Source organism: Macaca fascicularis, chromosome X (genome assembly GCF_037993035.2).
Source record: "Macaca fascicularis isolate 582-1 chromosome X, T2T-MFA8v1.1".
Lineage (NCBI taxonomy): Eukaryota > Metazoa > Chordata > Mammalia > Primates > Cercopithecidae > Macaca > Macaca fascicularis.
In genome coordinates this window covers 37,601,032-37,620,616 of record NC_088395.1, presented here as the reverse complement: position 1 = coordinate 37,620,616, position 19,585 = coordinate 37,601,032, and the positions used below count along the sequence as shown (strand labels likewise).

Here is a 19,585-nt window from a genome sequence, read left to right as displayed (position 1 = left end):
CAGTGGGCTGTGAGCAAACTCCCACGTGAAAAGGAAGCAATGTCAACTGACTAGTACTATCCCCTCCAGAAACAATCAATAACAAAAGCTAAATTCTGATGAGCATTTGCAAGTTGATCCTTCTTAGTCTGCACACTTGCTCACTCAGTCTGCACACCAGCTAACTTGCTCCAGTGATCAACGTCTTTCTGTATTATCATTTGCCATTTTGTCCTTGAGAATAATATATACCTTATAGATTATGATTGCTAGTTTCCCTGTCAGACACCTCAGTGGGTTTTGACTAAAGATTAATGTCATGTATTGCATTATACTTTTTCACTAGGACCAAAATACCCATTATTTTTTAAAATATTATGTACATAATAATAGACTTATAGAAAGTGATGTTTTGGTGTATTAATAGGTAACATACTAGAATACTTGAGAATTTGGCTTTATTATAAAATACAGTAGTATGACATTTTGTGATATAGTAAAATATGTGGCAAAATATTCTACTCTAAATTTAGACCTAATTGCTGCAGATGTCTTTGAAAGAGCTTCGAAGTGCCCCTAAGGAAATATAATGATTAGCAAGAGGTCATATAACCTGTTATGGCAAAAAGACATTTTTTAAAAGGCTTTCATTTTGTGTCCGAGTCTTCCAAAATTCTACTTGTGTACAACAGATAACTGCTGTTTGATTTAGTGTTAACAGAAATTAGTAGGATTTTAAAGTAGTAACAACCAATCACTAATATTTGGTAATTTTTTAATAATTTTATGCTTTTAACTCTGCGTTTGTGCCAAGGCAAATATATTGCAAAGAGTACAATTTTATTAATAATACTAATTATTTGATCAGTTCCTCAAAATTCAATAGTACTTTAAATAATAGTAGTTATTCATTCCTAGATACAATTTGAAACAAGCAGTTATACTATATTGACAGAGTATTTCTTTGTACCTCCCCATAAGTAAGAAATTGCCCTAATGTGCTGTTTGTGAAATGTATCATTAGGAAGGTGAGCTTTGTTTTTCTCAATGATACAGTTATATTTCTGTTAAGTATTGTGAATTATGCCAAAAAAGCTTTTTGGAGCAGTAAATTCTATTCGCTGGGAAATACACATTCCAAAACTAACATGTGGTGCTTGACCCAGTATATATTCCCCAGTATATGGCTTTGCAAAGTGCTCCCCCTAATAATTTGATTCTACAAAATCCATTTTTAAATGTTTGTTAACTTAGAGCCATTGGATTAAAGATATTAAAACTCAGACTTCCACGAAGAGTTCCCCCAGATGTTCAAAGTTGAGAAAGCTGTACCTTTTTAAAGATTGGGCTGTCCTTCCTTATCAGATTCTAAAACCAAACTTTTGCACTTAGAATATTTAATTTCTACTGCTGAAGAGTCTATATGCAACTCATGTTACCTTTGGCATTTTCAAGAACATAGGGATTCCACTGCTGCTACAGTATTCAAAAGACATCTTTAATATTGAAATAGCAAAGTCCTAAAACACAAAGACAAAACTGATTATCTAAATCAATCCACATGTTTGAATATATCCACATAGAAGGGTTACCACATTCAACATGAACCAAATTCAGCAGCAGAATTAATTATATTGGTAACTGCCACTTAAGCATAGATTTTAAAACGAAATTTATGGGGACAACATCAGAGACCCCACTAAAACCAAGTTGCAAAAAGATCACTTGTTAAAGATTGACAGTAGTCAATTATAGTCTGTATCTTTAAAACTGACTGCTATGTCACAGCTACTTCATACATATTACTAGAACAGTACACATTAAAGCATGTACATTAACACCACACGCAAAATATAAAAATAAAACATCAGCAAGAATTGCATTGCTCTACTTAAGAAACTGTATGTATTTGGTGTTTACACATATACACATTCAGATGTCCCCCACCACACCCCCACATCTTTTTAGAGTGTTCACCATTTCTGAAAGAATAAGAGGAAGGTATATACTTTGGTACTTTCTGAAGATCTATGTCCAAGCGCAAGACTTTAAAGCCATCTGTTGGTTTCAATTTAGGAGGTGGTTGTTCTAGAACAAAAGAGATATTGTTCTCAGGTGATTCTGAATACAATGATAAATAGAAATTTATCCTTGTATTCACTTCCAAAAGGAGTGCAAAAAGAGAGGAAAACACAAAGTTTTTCTTATGGAGAGACACTTGTGGCAATTTCTATGATTCTTATAGACACAGAACTCAACAACTAAACAACGTCAAACAGGTTTCTTTACCCAGGAGAGTTTTCTCAATCTTTAAAATGTTAATGTATCATATAATCTTCAAAAGGGGGTAAAATAATCAAACTTTCCTAACTTATTTAATCACAGAATACATTTTTCCACAGGGCAGCTCTTGGTACTGCTGGGCTGCATTTGGGGAAATAGTGCAGCACTCATGTAATAGGCAGGTTCTGTTTCCATTTTCTCCCATAACAACAAAGGAAGGTAGAAAGACTTTATCAATACTAGGAACCAGGAATGGGATGCAGGCCCTGCACTGTCCAATACAATAGCCAACTCACATGCGCTCTTATACACTTGAAATGTGGCTACATCGAGACTGGAGATGTATAGGAAGTATAAAATACACACTGGAGTTTGAAGACTCAGTACAAAAATGTAAAATATCTCATTCATGTTTTTATATTGATTGTATATTGAAATGCTATCATTTTGGATATATAAGGCTAAGTTGAATACATTATTAAAATTAATTTCATCTTTTTCTTTTTACCGTTTTGATATAGCTACTAGAAAATTTGAAAATTGCATATGTGGTTTGCATTCATGGCTCACATCACGATTCTAGCAGACACTGCTGCTGTATTTGTGAAACTCATGGCTGTTGTCTTCTACAGATGGTTACTAATGGCTTCAACCTAGCAGAAGTTTTAATAAGCTTAGTCAAGCTTAATAAATAAGTTTAATAAACGTCATCAACTTAGCTTGAACATATCCTTTTACTGAGATCTAGCTAATAGCTAAATGTCAGCTTTTGATTCATATGCGATATTGACTCTCCTTAAGTCCGTCTCATTCGTTTTTGCTCGACTACTTACACACACACACACACACACACACACACACACATGCTCGCACACAGAGGGATAAACTTTTTCCTACAAGGACTAAGAAAACCCAAAAGGGAAGCAAACAGGAAGTCTTTGCAAACTCTTTTCATAACCCTGGGTAGTTAAGCCTCATGCATCTTTACCCCCTTCTCCCTCTTCTTCCTGAGTATTGGACAGGGAGAAGAAAGAGAAAAAGAAGAGAGGATAGTCTGTTCTTTTAATCCACATAACTCACCAAACCCCAAAAGAACAAAAATATGGGTGATTTGGTTATTTTAAGTAATTTTTTCAAATTGAGTTCAGAAGGGGTAATTAATAGGTGCACAAAGGCAAAAGAAGATTCTGGGAATTCTGCAGATAAGTGACTTTGCCATTTGTGGAAGAGTCTAGATAAAAATGACAAGGTTCAACGATTCAAGAAAACAAAAACAAAATAAAATAAAACAAAAAACTCTAAAGGCATCATCCACCAGGCCTTGATTCATTCGTACGTTCAATTAAAGAAACAAGAAGAGAGATTGCACCTCCAGTATGAGATTTATGATAATGGATGAGGGTCAAACATTTAATGTAGCATCAACCTTTTTGTAACATTAAAAATAAAATTACCAGGTTTATTTATGGAGGGGAAGCAGGATAAATGCCACCACCACCCTATTCTCATGAATAGCCACACTCACTTGTGATCTGACTACTAGACCCAACTTCTGTTGCTGCTGACCTTGAGGTTGTCCGCCCTTCTGTCCAAAGGGTAATCCAGCCGTATTGAGGCTGGAACTCTTAGCTAAGAACAGACATGGATGGAAAAGATAAGGAGAAAACCTGCCCTCCCAGGCAAAAGGAGGTCACATGATAGAGCAGATACAGGAAAAAACATATCACAATGAACTATAATATTTAAAGAGGATAAGAAGGAGACGTTGGTGAATCAGGGGTGGTGCTGGGTTAGAGGTCCCAGAAAGCAATGAAACTCATGGGTAAAAATGGACTGGTTCTTTACAGTGTTAAACATGCATCCACAACTCACTCTGAGATACTGAGCTTCAGCAAGCTTCCCCTCACCCACCCCTTTGCCTGCCTTCTCATTTGCTTTCCTTGCCAAATTTATACCAATATTATGTGGGCTCGGCAAATTTGAGGCTCATTTAGCTATTAATTTGGGACAGTGCTGAATAAATAGCCCAGGTCCCCAAAGGAATGCCTAATATGCAATTGAGAGTATATTTTGATCACTATATGTCACATGGTTCTGAGACTTGAATTAAAGTGCAGATCAAACTCACCCCAGAATTACTTTATTTTCCAGTTCATTTTCTCTCTACAGACCTGGCTTGCCTGCTCCTTTTCTTGAGTTATTGGCACTGTAATCTTTTGTTCTCAGCAAGCAAAATAAATATTTGCATTAAAAGGAGCTTCTGAGCTAAATCAGTCTATTCCCATGTAGTAAGTCTTGTTGAATCAGAACCTTCTGAGGCAAAATGCTGTGCTCAGGACTGGTGGTAGAATATTTAAAAATGTACACTTGGTTTTTATCCATCTAGTGACCCAGACCTCAAGCACTGCATCCACATATAGAGATTCTATTTGGTGGAAATGCTTATTGGAAGTCATAACTGGGCATGATTTTTCTATGTATATAGTGGGTAAAATATAACATCCCTTTTAAATATATAAAGCATCTGCACATTAGAAGACTCACTTATATTCATTTTATCATTGACAACTTTTATAACAATCCTGTGAAGTAAATAGGGTGATTATTATTATTACTATAGTGGCCCCTAAAAGTGGCAGAGCAAGACTTTGAGATTTCCAGAACAGGGCTCTTTGCACTACTAATGTTTTTCCTTTTAATTGTGTGTTCATTTAACATGGCTAGAAATTACAAACACATTTGTTTCATTGAAATTACTGAGATTTGCTCTTTCAAATTTGAAACAATTTCAGTATTACCATGATTAAAATCTTAATATGTCAAAAAAGTTAAAGAAATAAGCTGCCACTGGAAGAGATGCAATTTAGCACAGACCAAGAAAACGACTGTTTCTCGAGTTATCAGTAAGTAAATACTGTTATCTTAATAGCATAGTCAACTACCTAAAGAAGCACAGGGAAATGTACTCTAGCAAACCCCTGTTCTACTCAGTTATCAAGTTACAAGTGGAAGTGAAAAAGTACAAACTGATGACTGAAACAGGTTTGGGCAAGATAAAAATATATATTTTGGGGTGTGTGTGGAAGAGATGGTATGTAATTACATTAATGAAACAAAATACACAGAGTTGTAATGGTTTCCAAAATGTCCTGCTATCAAAGTAGAATGCAGTCTCCCCATTACTGAGAGACTCTTTCAATGTATCCTCAAACATTTCCACTATTACCTTCAGGGTTTATAATTGCTCACGCTATGTATAGTAAATAATATTAAAGTTATACTAGTGGTGGTGAAAATGCCCCTGTAGCCTTTAAGAGACAACAGGCTTAAGTACTACATTAAAAATGCTACCACAGAGAAGGGGGGCAAGTTGGATAATTAAATAAGAAGGAACATGCCACACTTTCCTACAGCAAAATGTAAGGATCTTTTTTCCCCTTCTTGGAAAAATAATATAGAAGAGGACCTTCCAAAATCTACAGTTCTTTCAGGAAAATGAAAAGCTTCATCAACATGTTTAAGTGCTAAACAAGCCTATTGTTGTTTCTAATTTGCCGAGATGTCATTTCATAAAGACAATACTCAAACATGGTCCTTGCTTAGATTTGACACACAGAAGGGGTTGTCTTTCATAATGGTTAGCACATCATCATCAGACCTATCAGACCTTAAAAGGGCAGATAGGCCCGGAAGTGGTCTTGTTTTTCTGAAGTTACTAGAAATGGAACTGATATGATAATGAGCTAGAGTATCAGTTCTGAATGCTTTAGGTTTCAGGTCTCAAGGATGAATTCTGAAAGAACAGCAAATGGAAACAGAAGGTAGCTTTGAGGGAAAGGTTATTTTGTTCACTATTGTATCCCCAGATTCTAGTCTAGAATACTGAATAAATAAACTTAGAAAGTGAAACCCTGGGTCTGAATCCTTGTTTTGTCCTTTTCTAGCTGTGAGACTTTGGCGCATTTACCAAACACATCTTGAGGGGTTCTTGGACGATAAAAACTGCATGTGTTCCATAAAGCTCTGTATATAGGATGGTTATTATATTCAGCCTATATGAAAGAACTTCTGGACCCAATCTAGAGTCATCTGAAAGCTGCTATTTACGTGGTATCACCCCAAACTGAGCATTTTCACTGATGAACAACTGAGGCCAATGTGATACAGTTATATCTGAGGATGTAAAAACGAAACAGGAAACTTAAAAGTTGTATGCATTTCAAAATCATTTTGTCCTACTTTATTGCAATGAGTGCAAACATACACAGTCATAAAATACACAAAGATAGTTGTTGCTTTCTTTGGTCAGATTCTTTGAGAATGTTATGAATGCTAGAGACCCTTATCCCTGCAAAATGAGCACACACACACGAACAAACTGGTCCATACACATACATACACCAACACACTTGTAGGTTTGCTTGTAGGCAACAGAGCATTCCCTAACTCATTCCAAAGTCTATGATTCGAGTTAAGAATTACTGAAATAAAGAATAAGTATTTGGATTTACATGGGAATACATATGGAATACACACATACATACACACATACACATAATATATCCAAATATTTAATGCCTATTTAAATGTCTTATAAAGTACACAATTTCCTACTCAATCTGATATATGCAATTGCCACTGACCAAATTCTAGGAAAAGGGTCAACTCATGCTCTGCATATTGAAGTGACAGATGCTCCTATAGTGTTCTGCAAACCACTGTTTACTTGAAGCAATTTCACAACTTCTATGTGTTTACAGCAGGGTTGAATTTAATATGACAACTTGGCTCAATGAGTATTACAGCCAATTTCTAGTGGACCCTGTGTCTTGGAAGGTAAGGTAACCAACCACAGAATTCACTCATCTCTTCATGTAATAGTATAAAATGGAGCAAAATTATTTCCACAATCACTGGTAACTTCCCCAGCCTGTCTCCCTGTCCCAAACAAAGGCAGAAATGACACATCTTTGTAGTGGTTACCCTGATCTTTGAAATTAGTGATTTTTACCAAGAGTATATTTTATAGTTCAGCTAATAGCTCCATCAAGATTATGTACATAAAGGCATTTTAAAAATTACTAACAATAGACAATACACAGTTCACACTTCCTATGGAGAAAAACACTTGATAGCAACACTTGCTATAGTATAAGTTTACTAGCTTATAAATTTTGCTATTCTAATTGAGCTTTGAGGAGAAAAAGGAACCAGGAAAAGAGATGTTCTAAGGTCTAAGAAAACTTCAAATTTTAGTATCTGAACTAAGCTATGATATGATTTCTTTAAATTGCCCAGGGTAATGAAAAAAAAATGGAGATTCATATGCAAATATCTTTACTCAGTAAAAAACATAAATTTCAATAAATATAAGCACAGGACAACCAAGAGTTTATTTTTATACTTCAGCAACCTGACAATTCATCCCTCATAGCAGTTTTCAGCTGGGCAATTATTTTAATTTTTGATTGTCTTTATTTCTGAATTTAAGGGTAGAGGGCACACGCAAACGGTCAAATTCTCATTGAGATTGCAAAGGTATTAGCATATTTTTTTGTCATAGTCCACACTTGCAGTTTGGTTTTCTATGTCATAACTGAAAAACAGATCATTTCTCTTTCCCCTTTTCCTATGATCCCTTGTTTCACATCTATTCCCTGAAACATTAAATCTCTGCAGTTTTGAGATGAGTTGTGGTATCTTTATTTTGCAGATCCTTTCTCAAATCTGGCATCATGTTGCCTTCACCTGCCTGATCCTTCCTTCTGGTGGCAATGTTAAGGCTCATGGTCGCGATACCATTGAATGTGGCTTATGTGGAAACTGCCTTGGCTTGGCTCAGGGGATCTCTGCAGGGCCACAGTGGAAGATGGAGCCTTCTAAACAAAGACGCTGAAGAGAGGGAATTCAGCCTGATTGGGCTGCAGCAGGTCAATCAGAAAGCACACTGTCCCGGAGAAGCCTTCATACAAGCTGTATATACTTTCAAGGACCCGAGAACCGGCCTTGAATTCCTCAGTAAATAAGAATTGAGCGAACCTAAGAGAAGAAGAAAATATGAACAGTTTACATGAGTGTTTCCATATTATGGACCTTGGGTTGCTTCTTCCTCTTCTATTAAAGTTTTAGCATAATTTTATTTCCAGAATTATATAATTAAGTATTTTAAGAAACACATTTTCTCTGTTAAAAAAAAAAAGAAGAAGATCCATTATATAACTGTGTATGTTTCACAACAAATTATGCTGGCAAGCAAATCCAACTATTCTTAGAGTTTGCAAAGCAAAGCAGTTTGGAATTTTCAAGGATTTCATTCTTTCTGTCATCCAGTAATTAAAGTAAAAAAAGACAGATAAATTGCTCTACTTTTATTTATCTTGAAAAGAAGCAAAGTGATACGTGACTGTTCCTTTAAAAAAGTAAATATGCTGTGTTTCTGCAGGCATATTACTTCTGAGCTGGGTTTTCATTTATATGTGACAAAAAAGCAGAGACTGTGAAAATAAATGGGCAAGATTTTATACAATCTGTGCTGTGAGCAAACAAGGGAATAAGATGAATAGGAAAAGGCAGCAGCTTCACAATGATAACATCAAATAGCAAACGCAGCTACAAGAGAGATTATTTTTGAGACATCCACCTTACATTAAATCACATGCCTCTAAATTCCCTATGGAAGACCTTTTTTCTTTTACCCATATTTGCCACAAATATTATTCAGATGATTTTTAACAAGTAACATTTTTATAGCAGTTTACAGCTTCCAAAGTGCCATTACCTACATCATCTTTTTTTACTGACTTGCTCTACTCATTCCCATCAAGAACACAAATAATCACCAATCCAGAGGCTGGAGTTCACAGCTTGGTAAGACTCAAGCACTGATACTGTCATAAATTTAGGTTACTGCTACTACATAGGGGGTCTTACAAAGGGTAATTATTTATTTGATTTTTTTAGGGCTTTTGGAATTACATACGGCAGCTTAAAATAAATCAGCAGGAGGCCGGGTGCGGTGGCTCATGCCTGTAATCCCAGCACTTTGGGAGGCCAAGACGGGCAGATCATGATGTCAGGAGATCAAGACCATCCTGGCTAACCCCGTCACTACTGAAAATACAAAAGAATTAGCCGGGCATAGTGGTGGGCGCCTGTAGTCCCAGCTACTCGGGAGGCTGAGGCGGGAGAATGGCGTGAACCTGGGAGACGGAGCTTGCAGTGAGCTGAGATCGTGCCACTGCACTCCAGCCTGGGCAACTGAGTGAGACTCCGTCTCAAAAAAAAAGTGTGTGTATATATATATATACACACATATATATATATACACACACACACACACACATATATATATATATATCAGCAGGAAACAGATTGTAATTCTGTTTGGTACAATTTTTCTATAACTGTTTTTCTGAATATGCAAAAATTTTAAAATGGAATTTAAAATTTTAAACAGTAGAATATTAATGCATCATAAGAGTTACTTCTAAATTTGTAATAATATAGCCAGCATCATGATATAGCTTCAGTTGGGCTCCTCAGGAAAAAAGTTTTCAAGTATATAAAATAAACCACACAGTATTCCAAAGGAAAATAATTATATTAAAACACAACAAAAAATTTTAAAGCCAAATTTGTGATATAATAACATATGTATTATTTGCTAACACATTAAATGCCAAGGTACAACAGTGGATTTAATAACTGCTAGCACTTCTAGCTAGTGATGTGAATATAACATATTTTACAATATCTGCAACAAGGGTAATATGAGATGAGAATATCTATGAATTCTATTGTTTGCAAAGTCACAGCTACTAATACTTCTGTGACTTATTACCTACATTCAGAAAATTAGGAAATGTTACCTTTAAGTTTGAGATACAATCTCTTTGTCAAGCAAACTCACAAATCCTAGATTAAGAACCCCTGGTATAGTAGAAAGAGCAAGGGCTTTGGCAAATTTCTCAAATTGACTTTAAAATGGTGAAGTTGCAGAACTGGATAGTGTTATATGTAAAGATAAAGGATATATCATATACCAGGCTCTGAGAATATAGCAAGCATTCAATAAATAGAAAATATTACTTTTTACATAAACATATAATAAAAGGAGATTTATAAAACACAAATGTAAAAGACGATTTGTAAAATCATAGTATAAAAGAAACCCACAATGTTGCTGGCTCTTCTTCTGACCTTTCCCCCATGCACTCATTTGTTTGTTGCATTATTACATGTTATTAAAGTATATATGATTTGGTATCCCGTATTTTTTCACTTAAAATATGCTAAATATTTTCTATGCTTTTCAAAATAATTTCTAAATGATACATAGCAACTTAAAATAGTACCGGCAATGTCTGAGAGTAGCAGTTTCATTGTATTCTGACCTGTATTGTGTGTTATTATTTGTGAAAAATATTTCAAAAATCGATCCAGTGGTGCAAAATTAAACAAATTTTTTTCTAAAATTTTCTCAGTCAAAATGGAAGTCAGCGTGCTAATTACAGAACTAAAAAGAATAGAAGACACAATAAAATATGAAACATTTCATATCAAAACCCATTGATTATGACCAAAACTGAATGTAGAAGAAAATTCATAGATCTGTGAGTTACCATTATTATTAATAAAATGATGGAATGCTTTCTAATTAAGCATGTATAAACTCTAGAACACAACAAAATGAAAGGAGGTAAAAGTGGAAAACAAAAGAGAAAAACAAAAAAAAGTTAATAAGCAAAACCAGAAGCCAGTTCCTTGAGAGGATTAACAAGATAGAAAAAACACTGGTGCAGCTGACCAGGAAGGAAAAGCATTAGAAATCACCAAGGGCACATAGCCACAGAGATAGGAGATTAAAAATATTATGGAACTATACGATCAGAACTCTATGTCAAATATTTGAAAATTCATAAGAACTAGATGGTTTTATAGAAATATATGCACTACCAAAAAGAAGAGGTAGAAAACCCGAGTGATTAAATAAGCATAAAAGAAAATTAAGAAGTTGTCAACTATTTTTCTGCAGCCATAAAATCCAACTGTATGTTAAAAAATAATAGGTGACAACCAAGTAATATTCATTTTAGGGAGGTACACATTTTTTAACATGCAATTGTTAAAGTATGCCCCTAGCCAACAGACAAAATGGGCTCCCCTTGGCAAACTGAGATGCTCCAAGTTAAAACAGGACCAGGCAGCTATGGCTGGGTGAGGGAGTGATCATGTACTCTGTGTTCTGAGAAAGACATTGTAAAAGCATCACAGGACCTTTCTTTCTCCAAACCAGTTCCTGTCGTGAGTGCCAAGATATGCCAGCCCTCCACCCGCCATTTGGAAGAAACAGGTGACAGAGACTTCTGGTTTTGAGCTTGGAAAGTAACTAATCAGAACACACCTAAGCCAAACAATCAGAGTCACCTGCCATGGCCAATCAGGGCTCAGCTGCACTGACCAATCAGAACTGAGTTTCAATCCTTTATTTGCATAAAAGGACCTGACCCTGGGCAGGCAACTTTGCTATAAAACTCAGCCCTGAGAGGCTGCTTCATTTTACACCACAGGCTGTGTATCCTGTTTGCAAACTGTTCACTGGAATAGTCTCTTTCCTACACATTACGTTTCAGAGAACTTTTGTTCACACAATGCCCAAAGAATACTCAGATATTACCTCCACATTTCCAGTCTTCTACATGTTAGTGAGAAATGTAAGTTGTCTAAAGAGACCTGGACCCTAAATCTTATATCCAAGACTCTGTAAGCTAGGACTGGCCTGCCAGAAAATACTTAATGGGTACAAAGTTCATCCTGACTTCACCACTATGCAATCTACCCAAATAACAAAATTACACTGAATTCCATACATTTACACAAATTTTTTAAAAATAAAATATTAAAAATTACAAAAAAGAAAATAGAGGGGTTGTTCTGATCTCTTTTAATACACTTTACAGGTAATAAATGAATTTCATTCATTTCTGATGAAATTTAGCCCAAAGGTGAAATCCCACTACCCTAGATATTATCCAAAATTACTTTCTTTTTCTATGTTTGTGCACCTAAGGAGATTAAGAAACCAGGAATCAATTATATTACAGATTTCCTAAACAATAGAGCTTCAAATCGAAGACTTACATAAGTTAGTATTTGCCCTTCAGTGCATTCATATAAATATCATGAAAAATAGTTTATGTTTTCTAAACATTAAATATTAGATAAGTTGACCTGGAAAGTCCTTTCTGAGAACGTGACTTTTGAGTGAAAGTCTGAATGAAATGGGGGAGCTAGGAGATATATGTAGAAAGTGAACATTACAGGTGGAGGGAACCAAAACTTCCAAGGCCTTGAGGTGGAGTGTACCTGGCATCCTAATGGGATTACAAGGAAGCCACAGTGGTAGAGAGAACCAGGAGGAAGAAGAGTAGGCAATGAGATTAGAGAGGTAATGGGAGGCTAGATCATGTAGGACCTTTCATTCATAGGAAAGACTGGCTTTTACTCTGAATCATATAGGAAGCCATTGGATTACACTGGACAGAGAAGTGTTATAATCTAACATGATAAACATTATAAGAAGTGAATATAAAAGACCATGGTAAAACATAGAAGCATTCCTAGTAAAATCAGCATAAAAGCAAGGGTGTTTACTATCACTCTTATTATTGAACATTGTTATAGGATTGCATTGTTATAGAGAAGAATCATGTAGTGGGAAAAAAATACCATGCACATGAGAAAGGAAGTAACAGAATGATAGTTATTTGCAGATATGTGTGTATCTATTCAGAAAACCCAATATAATCAATAAAAAACTAATAGAAATAGTAATGGAGTTCATTAAGGCAGCTAGATATATTATTATGATATTTATGAAAAGTAAAATACTTATAAGATACAGTCTATATTTATATGAAAAATTACGTATTAAAATTGATAAACTTCAGTGATGTGTATGTTTTAAAAGCTTTCATAAATACCAGTAATAAATGATATGAAAATATAATGAAGGAAAAGAGTCCACTCACAACAAACCTGGAAATATAAAATACCCAGGAATAAAATTAACAAAAAACATACAAGACCTTCTTCACAAGATCAAAACTTTACCAATGACATTTGTTTAAACTTAAATAAATGGAAAGGTATACCATGTTTCTGGATGGAAAAATTCAATATTCTAAAGATGTTGATTCTCATTAAGTAATCTATAAATTCGATGAAATTCCAATCAAATTTCTGTAAGATTTTTTAAAAATATGACGAATTGACTCTAAAATACAATTAAAAGAATAAATGAGAGAATGATAGGTAGAATATGGGGAAACTATGGAACTCATATATTTATATAAACTGTTTATAAAAAAATTGGAATTTCAAATCATGAGGGTAACTGGTCAACAGATGCTATTAGAATTTTTTTAATAAACAAAAATAGATACCTATCCGAGACCATTTAAAAAGTAATTTCTAGCAGAATCAAAAAATTTTAATGTCAAAATAAAATCATAAAATTATTACAAGCCCATGTAAATTAATAGTTTTCTAATCCTGAAGTGGGAAAGGGCCTTTTAAAGCATAACACAAAATCTAGAAATTTTAAAGAAAAGATTGAAAACTTTTACAAGAAAAACACTTAAAACTTTGGTATGACAAAGGCTCCGAACAAAATTAAAAGAGAAATGGCAAAGCAGGAAAATATTTACAGCATGCATTGACAAAGAGTTACAATCCTGAATAGAAGCATCACAACAGGAAAAAAAATGGGCAAAGGATGAAGACAGGCTATTTATAGACCAAGAAATACCTATGGACCTAATGACTTCAATTCTAAAATTTCTCTGACAAGTGCTTTCATAAGTGCACAGAAATGTATATATTGGATATTTGGGGAAATTTTGTTTGTATTAGTAAAGATTACACAAATGTCAAGTGTCCATTATTTAAGGATTGGTTAATTATGGTACACGCATAGTGAACAACTACATAGCCATTTTTTAAAAAATGAGATAGATTAATACAAAATGAAATAAAGAGCGTCCCTTAAAAATTGTTCATTTAAAATTATAAGCTGCAAATATAGCGGAGAGGTGGTGGGCTCACACCTGTAATCCCAGCACTTTGGAAGGCTGATGCAGGAGGATAGCTTAAGACCAGGTGTTCAAGGCCAGCCTGGGCAACATAGCGAGATTCTCTCTACATAAAAAAAAATTAGTAGTTGTTGTTTCAATCCATTCTTGCACTGCTATAAAGAAATACCTGAGATTGGGTAATTTACAAAGAAAAGAGGTTTAATTGGCTCATAGTTCTGCAGACTGTACAGGAATCACAGCAGCTTCTGCTTCTGGGGAGGCCGCAGAAGCTTCCAATCATGGTAGGAAGTGAAGGAGAAACAGACACATCTTACATGGCCAGAGCAGGAGCAAGAGGGGAGGGGGAAGTGCTACACACTTTTAAACAACCAGATCTCTTGAGAACTCTATCACTATATAGTACCAAGAGGGGATGGTGCCAAACCATTCATGAGAACTCTGTCCCCAGGGTCCAATCACCTCCTATCTGGCCCCACCTCCAACACTGGGGATTATAATTCGACATGAGATTTGGTAGGGAAACATATCCAACCCATATCAGCCACATATGGTGGCATGAACCTATGGCCCTACCTACTCAGGAGGCTGAGCTGTGCCCATGAGTTGCAGGCTACAGTGAGCCATAAATCACACCACTGCACTCCAGCCTAGGTGATACAGTGAGACCCTTTCTCAAATAAATAAATAAATAAAATTATAAGCTACAAACAGTACATATAGAACTATTATACATATATAGTAGTAGGAGCTCATTAAAATATATATGTACACATATACATTTATGTGAACATACATTTATGCATAAAGAAAAGTCTGGAATTATAAAACTCAAATTTATACTAATAACAATGAACATTTACATTGCAGTTACTATGCGCCAAGCATTATTTCTAAATGATTTTTCATATATTAACTTGTTTAAACTACCATACATTCCTATGAGGTAGGCACTATTTTCCATATTTTATGAAAGAAGAAACTGAGAATCACTTGTTAAAATGAGCTAAGTGACTTGTTAAAGGTTGCGTGACCTGTTAAAGGTCACTTAACAGTCACTTAGCTCATTTTAATAAGTGATTTGTTAAATGTCACACAATCAATTTGATAATCATCAGTTGTACACTTTCAGTGGGAATCTTCACAATGGTACAGGGGCTACTCTAGCACCCCCTCCCACCTCTGCCAAGTGACAGCTCAGATTCATGGGAACCAGACTACATGGGTGGGCATGAGAGACCACTCTGGCTTAGAAGACCTAAGTGTCACACAAGAAAACAATATCTTTTGTAACCATTCATGGCTATGGACGGCTTCTAAGTCCCTTCAAAGTGAATGCCACTTTCATGCCACTCTGCATTCAGGGAAGCCCCTACTTGTGCTTTTCATCAGATTATTTATAGTTCATTTATGGTCCTCCTGACCCAGTTTACCCAGCTTACCAGTCAGAGTTAATATCTATTAAAAGCAATGTTGTCTGGTATATAGCAGATGTTCCATCTTTATCAAGTTTACAGGGAATAAACTATAGAGGAAAATTTTATATTGTCTGTCAAAATTACAAATCATATATATATATCTATATATATATATAGCCCAGCAATTTCATTTCTAGAAATTTATCTTTCAGATATACCTATACATGTGCAAATGATATATGCACAAGATTAGTCATCATAGCATTATTTGTAGTACACAATATTGGAAATAACCTAAATATCCCCATAATACACACACACACACACACACACACACACACACACACACACACATATACATTTTAGTTTAGATATTTGACCCTTCAAATCTCATGTTGAAATTTGATCCCCAGTATTGGAGGTGGGACCTAGTGAGAGATGGTTGGGTCATAGAGGCAGATTGCTCATGAACAGATTGATGCCATCCTCCTGGTAATGAGTGAGCTCTCACTCTATTTGTTCCCAGAGATGATTGTTAAAAAGAGCCTGACACGTTCCTCCTCTCTCCCTTCTTCTCTCCCCATGTGATACCTGTTTTCCTTCCCCTTCTGCCATGAGTAGAAGCTTCCTGAAGCTTTCACCAGAAGCAGATGCTAGTGATGCTTCTTGTACGGTCTGCAGAATCATGAGCCAAAGGAAACTTTTTTCTTGATAAACTACCCACCCTCAAGTATTCCTTTATAGCAACTCAAATGGATTAAGACATTTACTTATACACCATGTACACAGAATATCTTTGGGAAGATAACCAAAAAAACTGTCTCTAGGGTAAGTCAACTGCATGGCTACAAGGCACAGTTGATGTATTTATTTTTACACTTTTCAAACCATGTGACTGTATTACTAATTCAGAAAAATAATTAGATTAAAATTTTGAAAAAAAGAGACCCATAAAGAACAGCTGACCTTTGAGCTCGGTAGATATATTTAGAGTTTCCCGTGAGCCGGTACAGCAGCAGGAAGACATAGGCACTGCCGGCTACTCCATGGCAAATCCCAGGCCCCTTCTTTAGCAGGCCTTTCTGCCAAGTGAGTTCCCCACACCGAATACATGTGTCCAGGTACTGCGGTTTCTTGGAAACTAGATAAGCTTTGGCAAACAGATAGGCAATTCCTGTGAAAACATCAAAGACATTAGAGGTGACTTTCAGGACTTAATACTTTGGAGCAGAACTTCTAGAACTATAAAAAGCTCATGAGTACTGGTAAAACACAGATTCTAATATTGTAGTTCTGATGTGGGGCCTGAGACACTGCATTTCTAACAAGCATTCTTCTAAAGACCACACTTTGAGTAGGAAGGTGCTAGAATGTTCTATAAGAGAATCTTATTTTCCTGGTGAGATTTTAATTTGTTTTAATTGTATTGCAGGGTTGGCCCCGGGAGAAAGAGCAACGTTTTTATTGACGTACATAGATTGATAAAATCTTAAATTTAATTTATGAATGGGTTCATATTTAATGACACATACTCTAGTAAGCATTATGTATATTTGGTTATTTGAAATGGCTAAATATTTGTAATGAATTTGTAGTTTAAAATTTGTAATGTTTATAACTATACACATTTTCTTAAGAGCAAAACTGGGAGTCTTTCCAAGAAAAACAATGCTTCAGAAGGACCTTGCGAAGACTACTACTTTAGCTGTGAAGTGAGTCCTTCCCACCCTGATTGTTCCAAGGAAAGAACTGTTCCTTCAAAGCTCTTCAACAAAAGTAGTATCAATTACAAGAGAAACAAGAGAAGCAACAGCTATTAATAGAAATGATTTTCCCCAAGTTCTAGGTGTTCATATTCAGTGAGGAGGTTGGTATCACAAGATCACATTCTCTCCTGCATAGCCTACCTTCCTCCTATACAAAAAGTGCGAAAGACTGAAATATAGCTGGTATCTTGACTACCTCATCAATCAGTTATCATTGCCTTTCATTGCTTTGACCCTATAGGCTATTTTACAACTCTGTAGAGATAGAAATTGTCTTGTAGAAAACTGATAGTAATGTAAATATTTTTTGTCCCTAGAAGCTCACATTCTGTCTGGTAGAGGTTGACTTCCCTCTGCCTCTGTGGAAGAAGCCAGTTTTGCATTTATTAAGCAAACTTATTTCAGCATTCCTAATGGCCTATATAAATATGTCTACTCTGGATTTTCCTTTGAAACAGTTGTAACACCTTTCTGGTTCCCTCATTAAATAATGAGCTCAGTAAAATGGTTCATACATATTCTTTTTATATTTGTATGAGGGTCATGATTTCATACTCTTTTTAAGTTTATCCTTTAATATACCCTGTGATTAATACTTACATAGCAACAAGCTCTTTGCTCAGTCAGTGCTTTCCAGTCAACTACTGACAATGTTTACCTACAGCATTCTCCTACTTCAGTTTTAGGAACAAAGTATCTTGTACAAACTAAAGGATGATATTGAAAGAACTGAACTTATTTAATCATACATTCATTCATTCATTGCATCCACTCATTTGACAGTAGTCATTGATTATGTACTGTATGCACAGCTCTAGGCAAGGCTGGCATCATGGGCATGCCACCTGTGCAGGCCTACAGCCCATACTCCTTAAAAGGGTCCCATGTTGAGTTTAATGCTCTGCTATTACCACCTTGAAATTCTTAATAATTTTTCTAAAAAGAACTTGCATTTTCATTTTGCTATGGGCCTCCCAAATTATATACTCAGTTCCAGCCCTGGGTGATATTAAATAAATGCTAAACATGACTCCTACCCTTCAGGAAGGCACTCTCCAAAAAGGGAGATAAAAATATATGCATATGACTGATACATAATAGGATATATAGTTCATGATGCTGCTGGAACATAAAATAAATGGTTCTCTCAATAATACTAGTGGAATCCGAAAGGTGGAAGTCCCAGGCCAGGTGCGGTGGCTCATGCCTGTAATCCCAGCACTTTGGGAGGCTGAGGCGGGTGGATCACGAGGTCAGGAGATTGAGACCATCCTGGCTAACACGGTGAAACTCCGTCTCTACTAAAAACTACAAAAAATTAGCCGGGCATGGTGGCGGGCGCATGTAGTTCCAGATACTCAGGAGGCTGAGGCAGGAAAATGGCGTGAACCCAGGAGGTGGAGCTTGCAGTGAGCCGAGATCGCGCCACTGCACTCCAGCCTGGGCGAGAGAGCGAGACTCCATCTCAACAACAACAAAAAAAAGAAAGGTGGAAGTTCCCTACAGAGATAGTTAGATGGGGCCTTAAATGGAAGGAGCACTTTTTCAGAACTTTGAAGGATACATACAAAATTCCAGGCCCAAGATGAAGTAGGGAGGGCATTCTATCTAGCACCAAGATTAGCAAGGGCAAAGATATGGAGCCAGGAAGGACAAGCCACATGAAGGCTAGTGGGGCAATGTTCTAACCAACAGACCAGTGGGGAACAAGACTAGACTGGGTTCTGATTATGGATGGTTTTACAAATCTAATTAGATAGCTTGGACTGTACTCTGTGGTCATCAGGGACCAAGTGGAAGTGTTTTTGTTGTGGATTGGTTGGCTTTTATTTTTGTATGACAATGTGATTATTATGGACAAAATGTGCCAATTTTAGTGGTGTCAGGAGAGACCTAAAGAAGGTAACAGGGTAGCTGTGAGCTGGTTGTTAGCAGAAAGACAAAAATGAAGCCAATGACCTGTACGTTCATCACAGCACTATTCACAGTAGCAAACACATGGAGTCAACCTAGGTGCCCATCAATGGTGGACTGGATAAATAAAATG

At 35.9% G+C, this 19,585-nt stretch overlaps 1 protein-coding gene across 2 annotated transcripts in view; it reads right to left on the bottom strand.

The window, feature by feature from the left end:
• Window positions 1-6,475: 6,475 nt before the first annotated feature.
• LANCL3 (LanC like family member 3) overlaps window positions 6,476-19,585 on the bottom strand; it is a 95,504-nt gene continuing 82,394 nt past the window's right edge. Inside the window, exons 4-5 of one of the 2 annotated variants that reach the window (XM_005593275.5) lie at window positions 16,739-16,946; window positions 6,476-8,301 (exon numbers count right to left, since the gene is read on the bottom strand). In XM_005593275.5, coding sequence (XP_005593332.1) covers window positions 8,142-8,301; window positions 16,739-16,946 — 368 coding nt within the window. In that variant the 3' untranslated portion in view covers window positions 6,476-8,141. The remainder of the gene's footprint in view (window positions 8,302-16,738; window positions 16,947-19,585) is intronic. The other variant, XM_074029451.1, reaches the window with a different exon arrangement.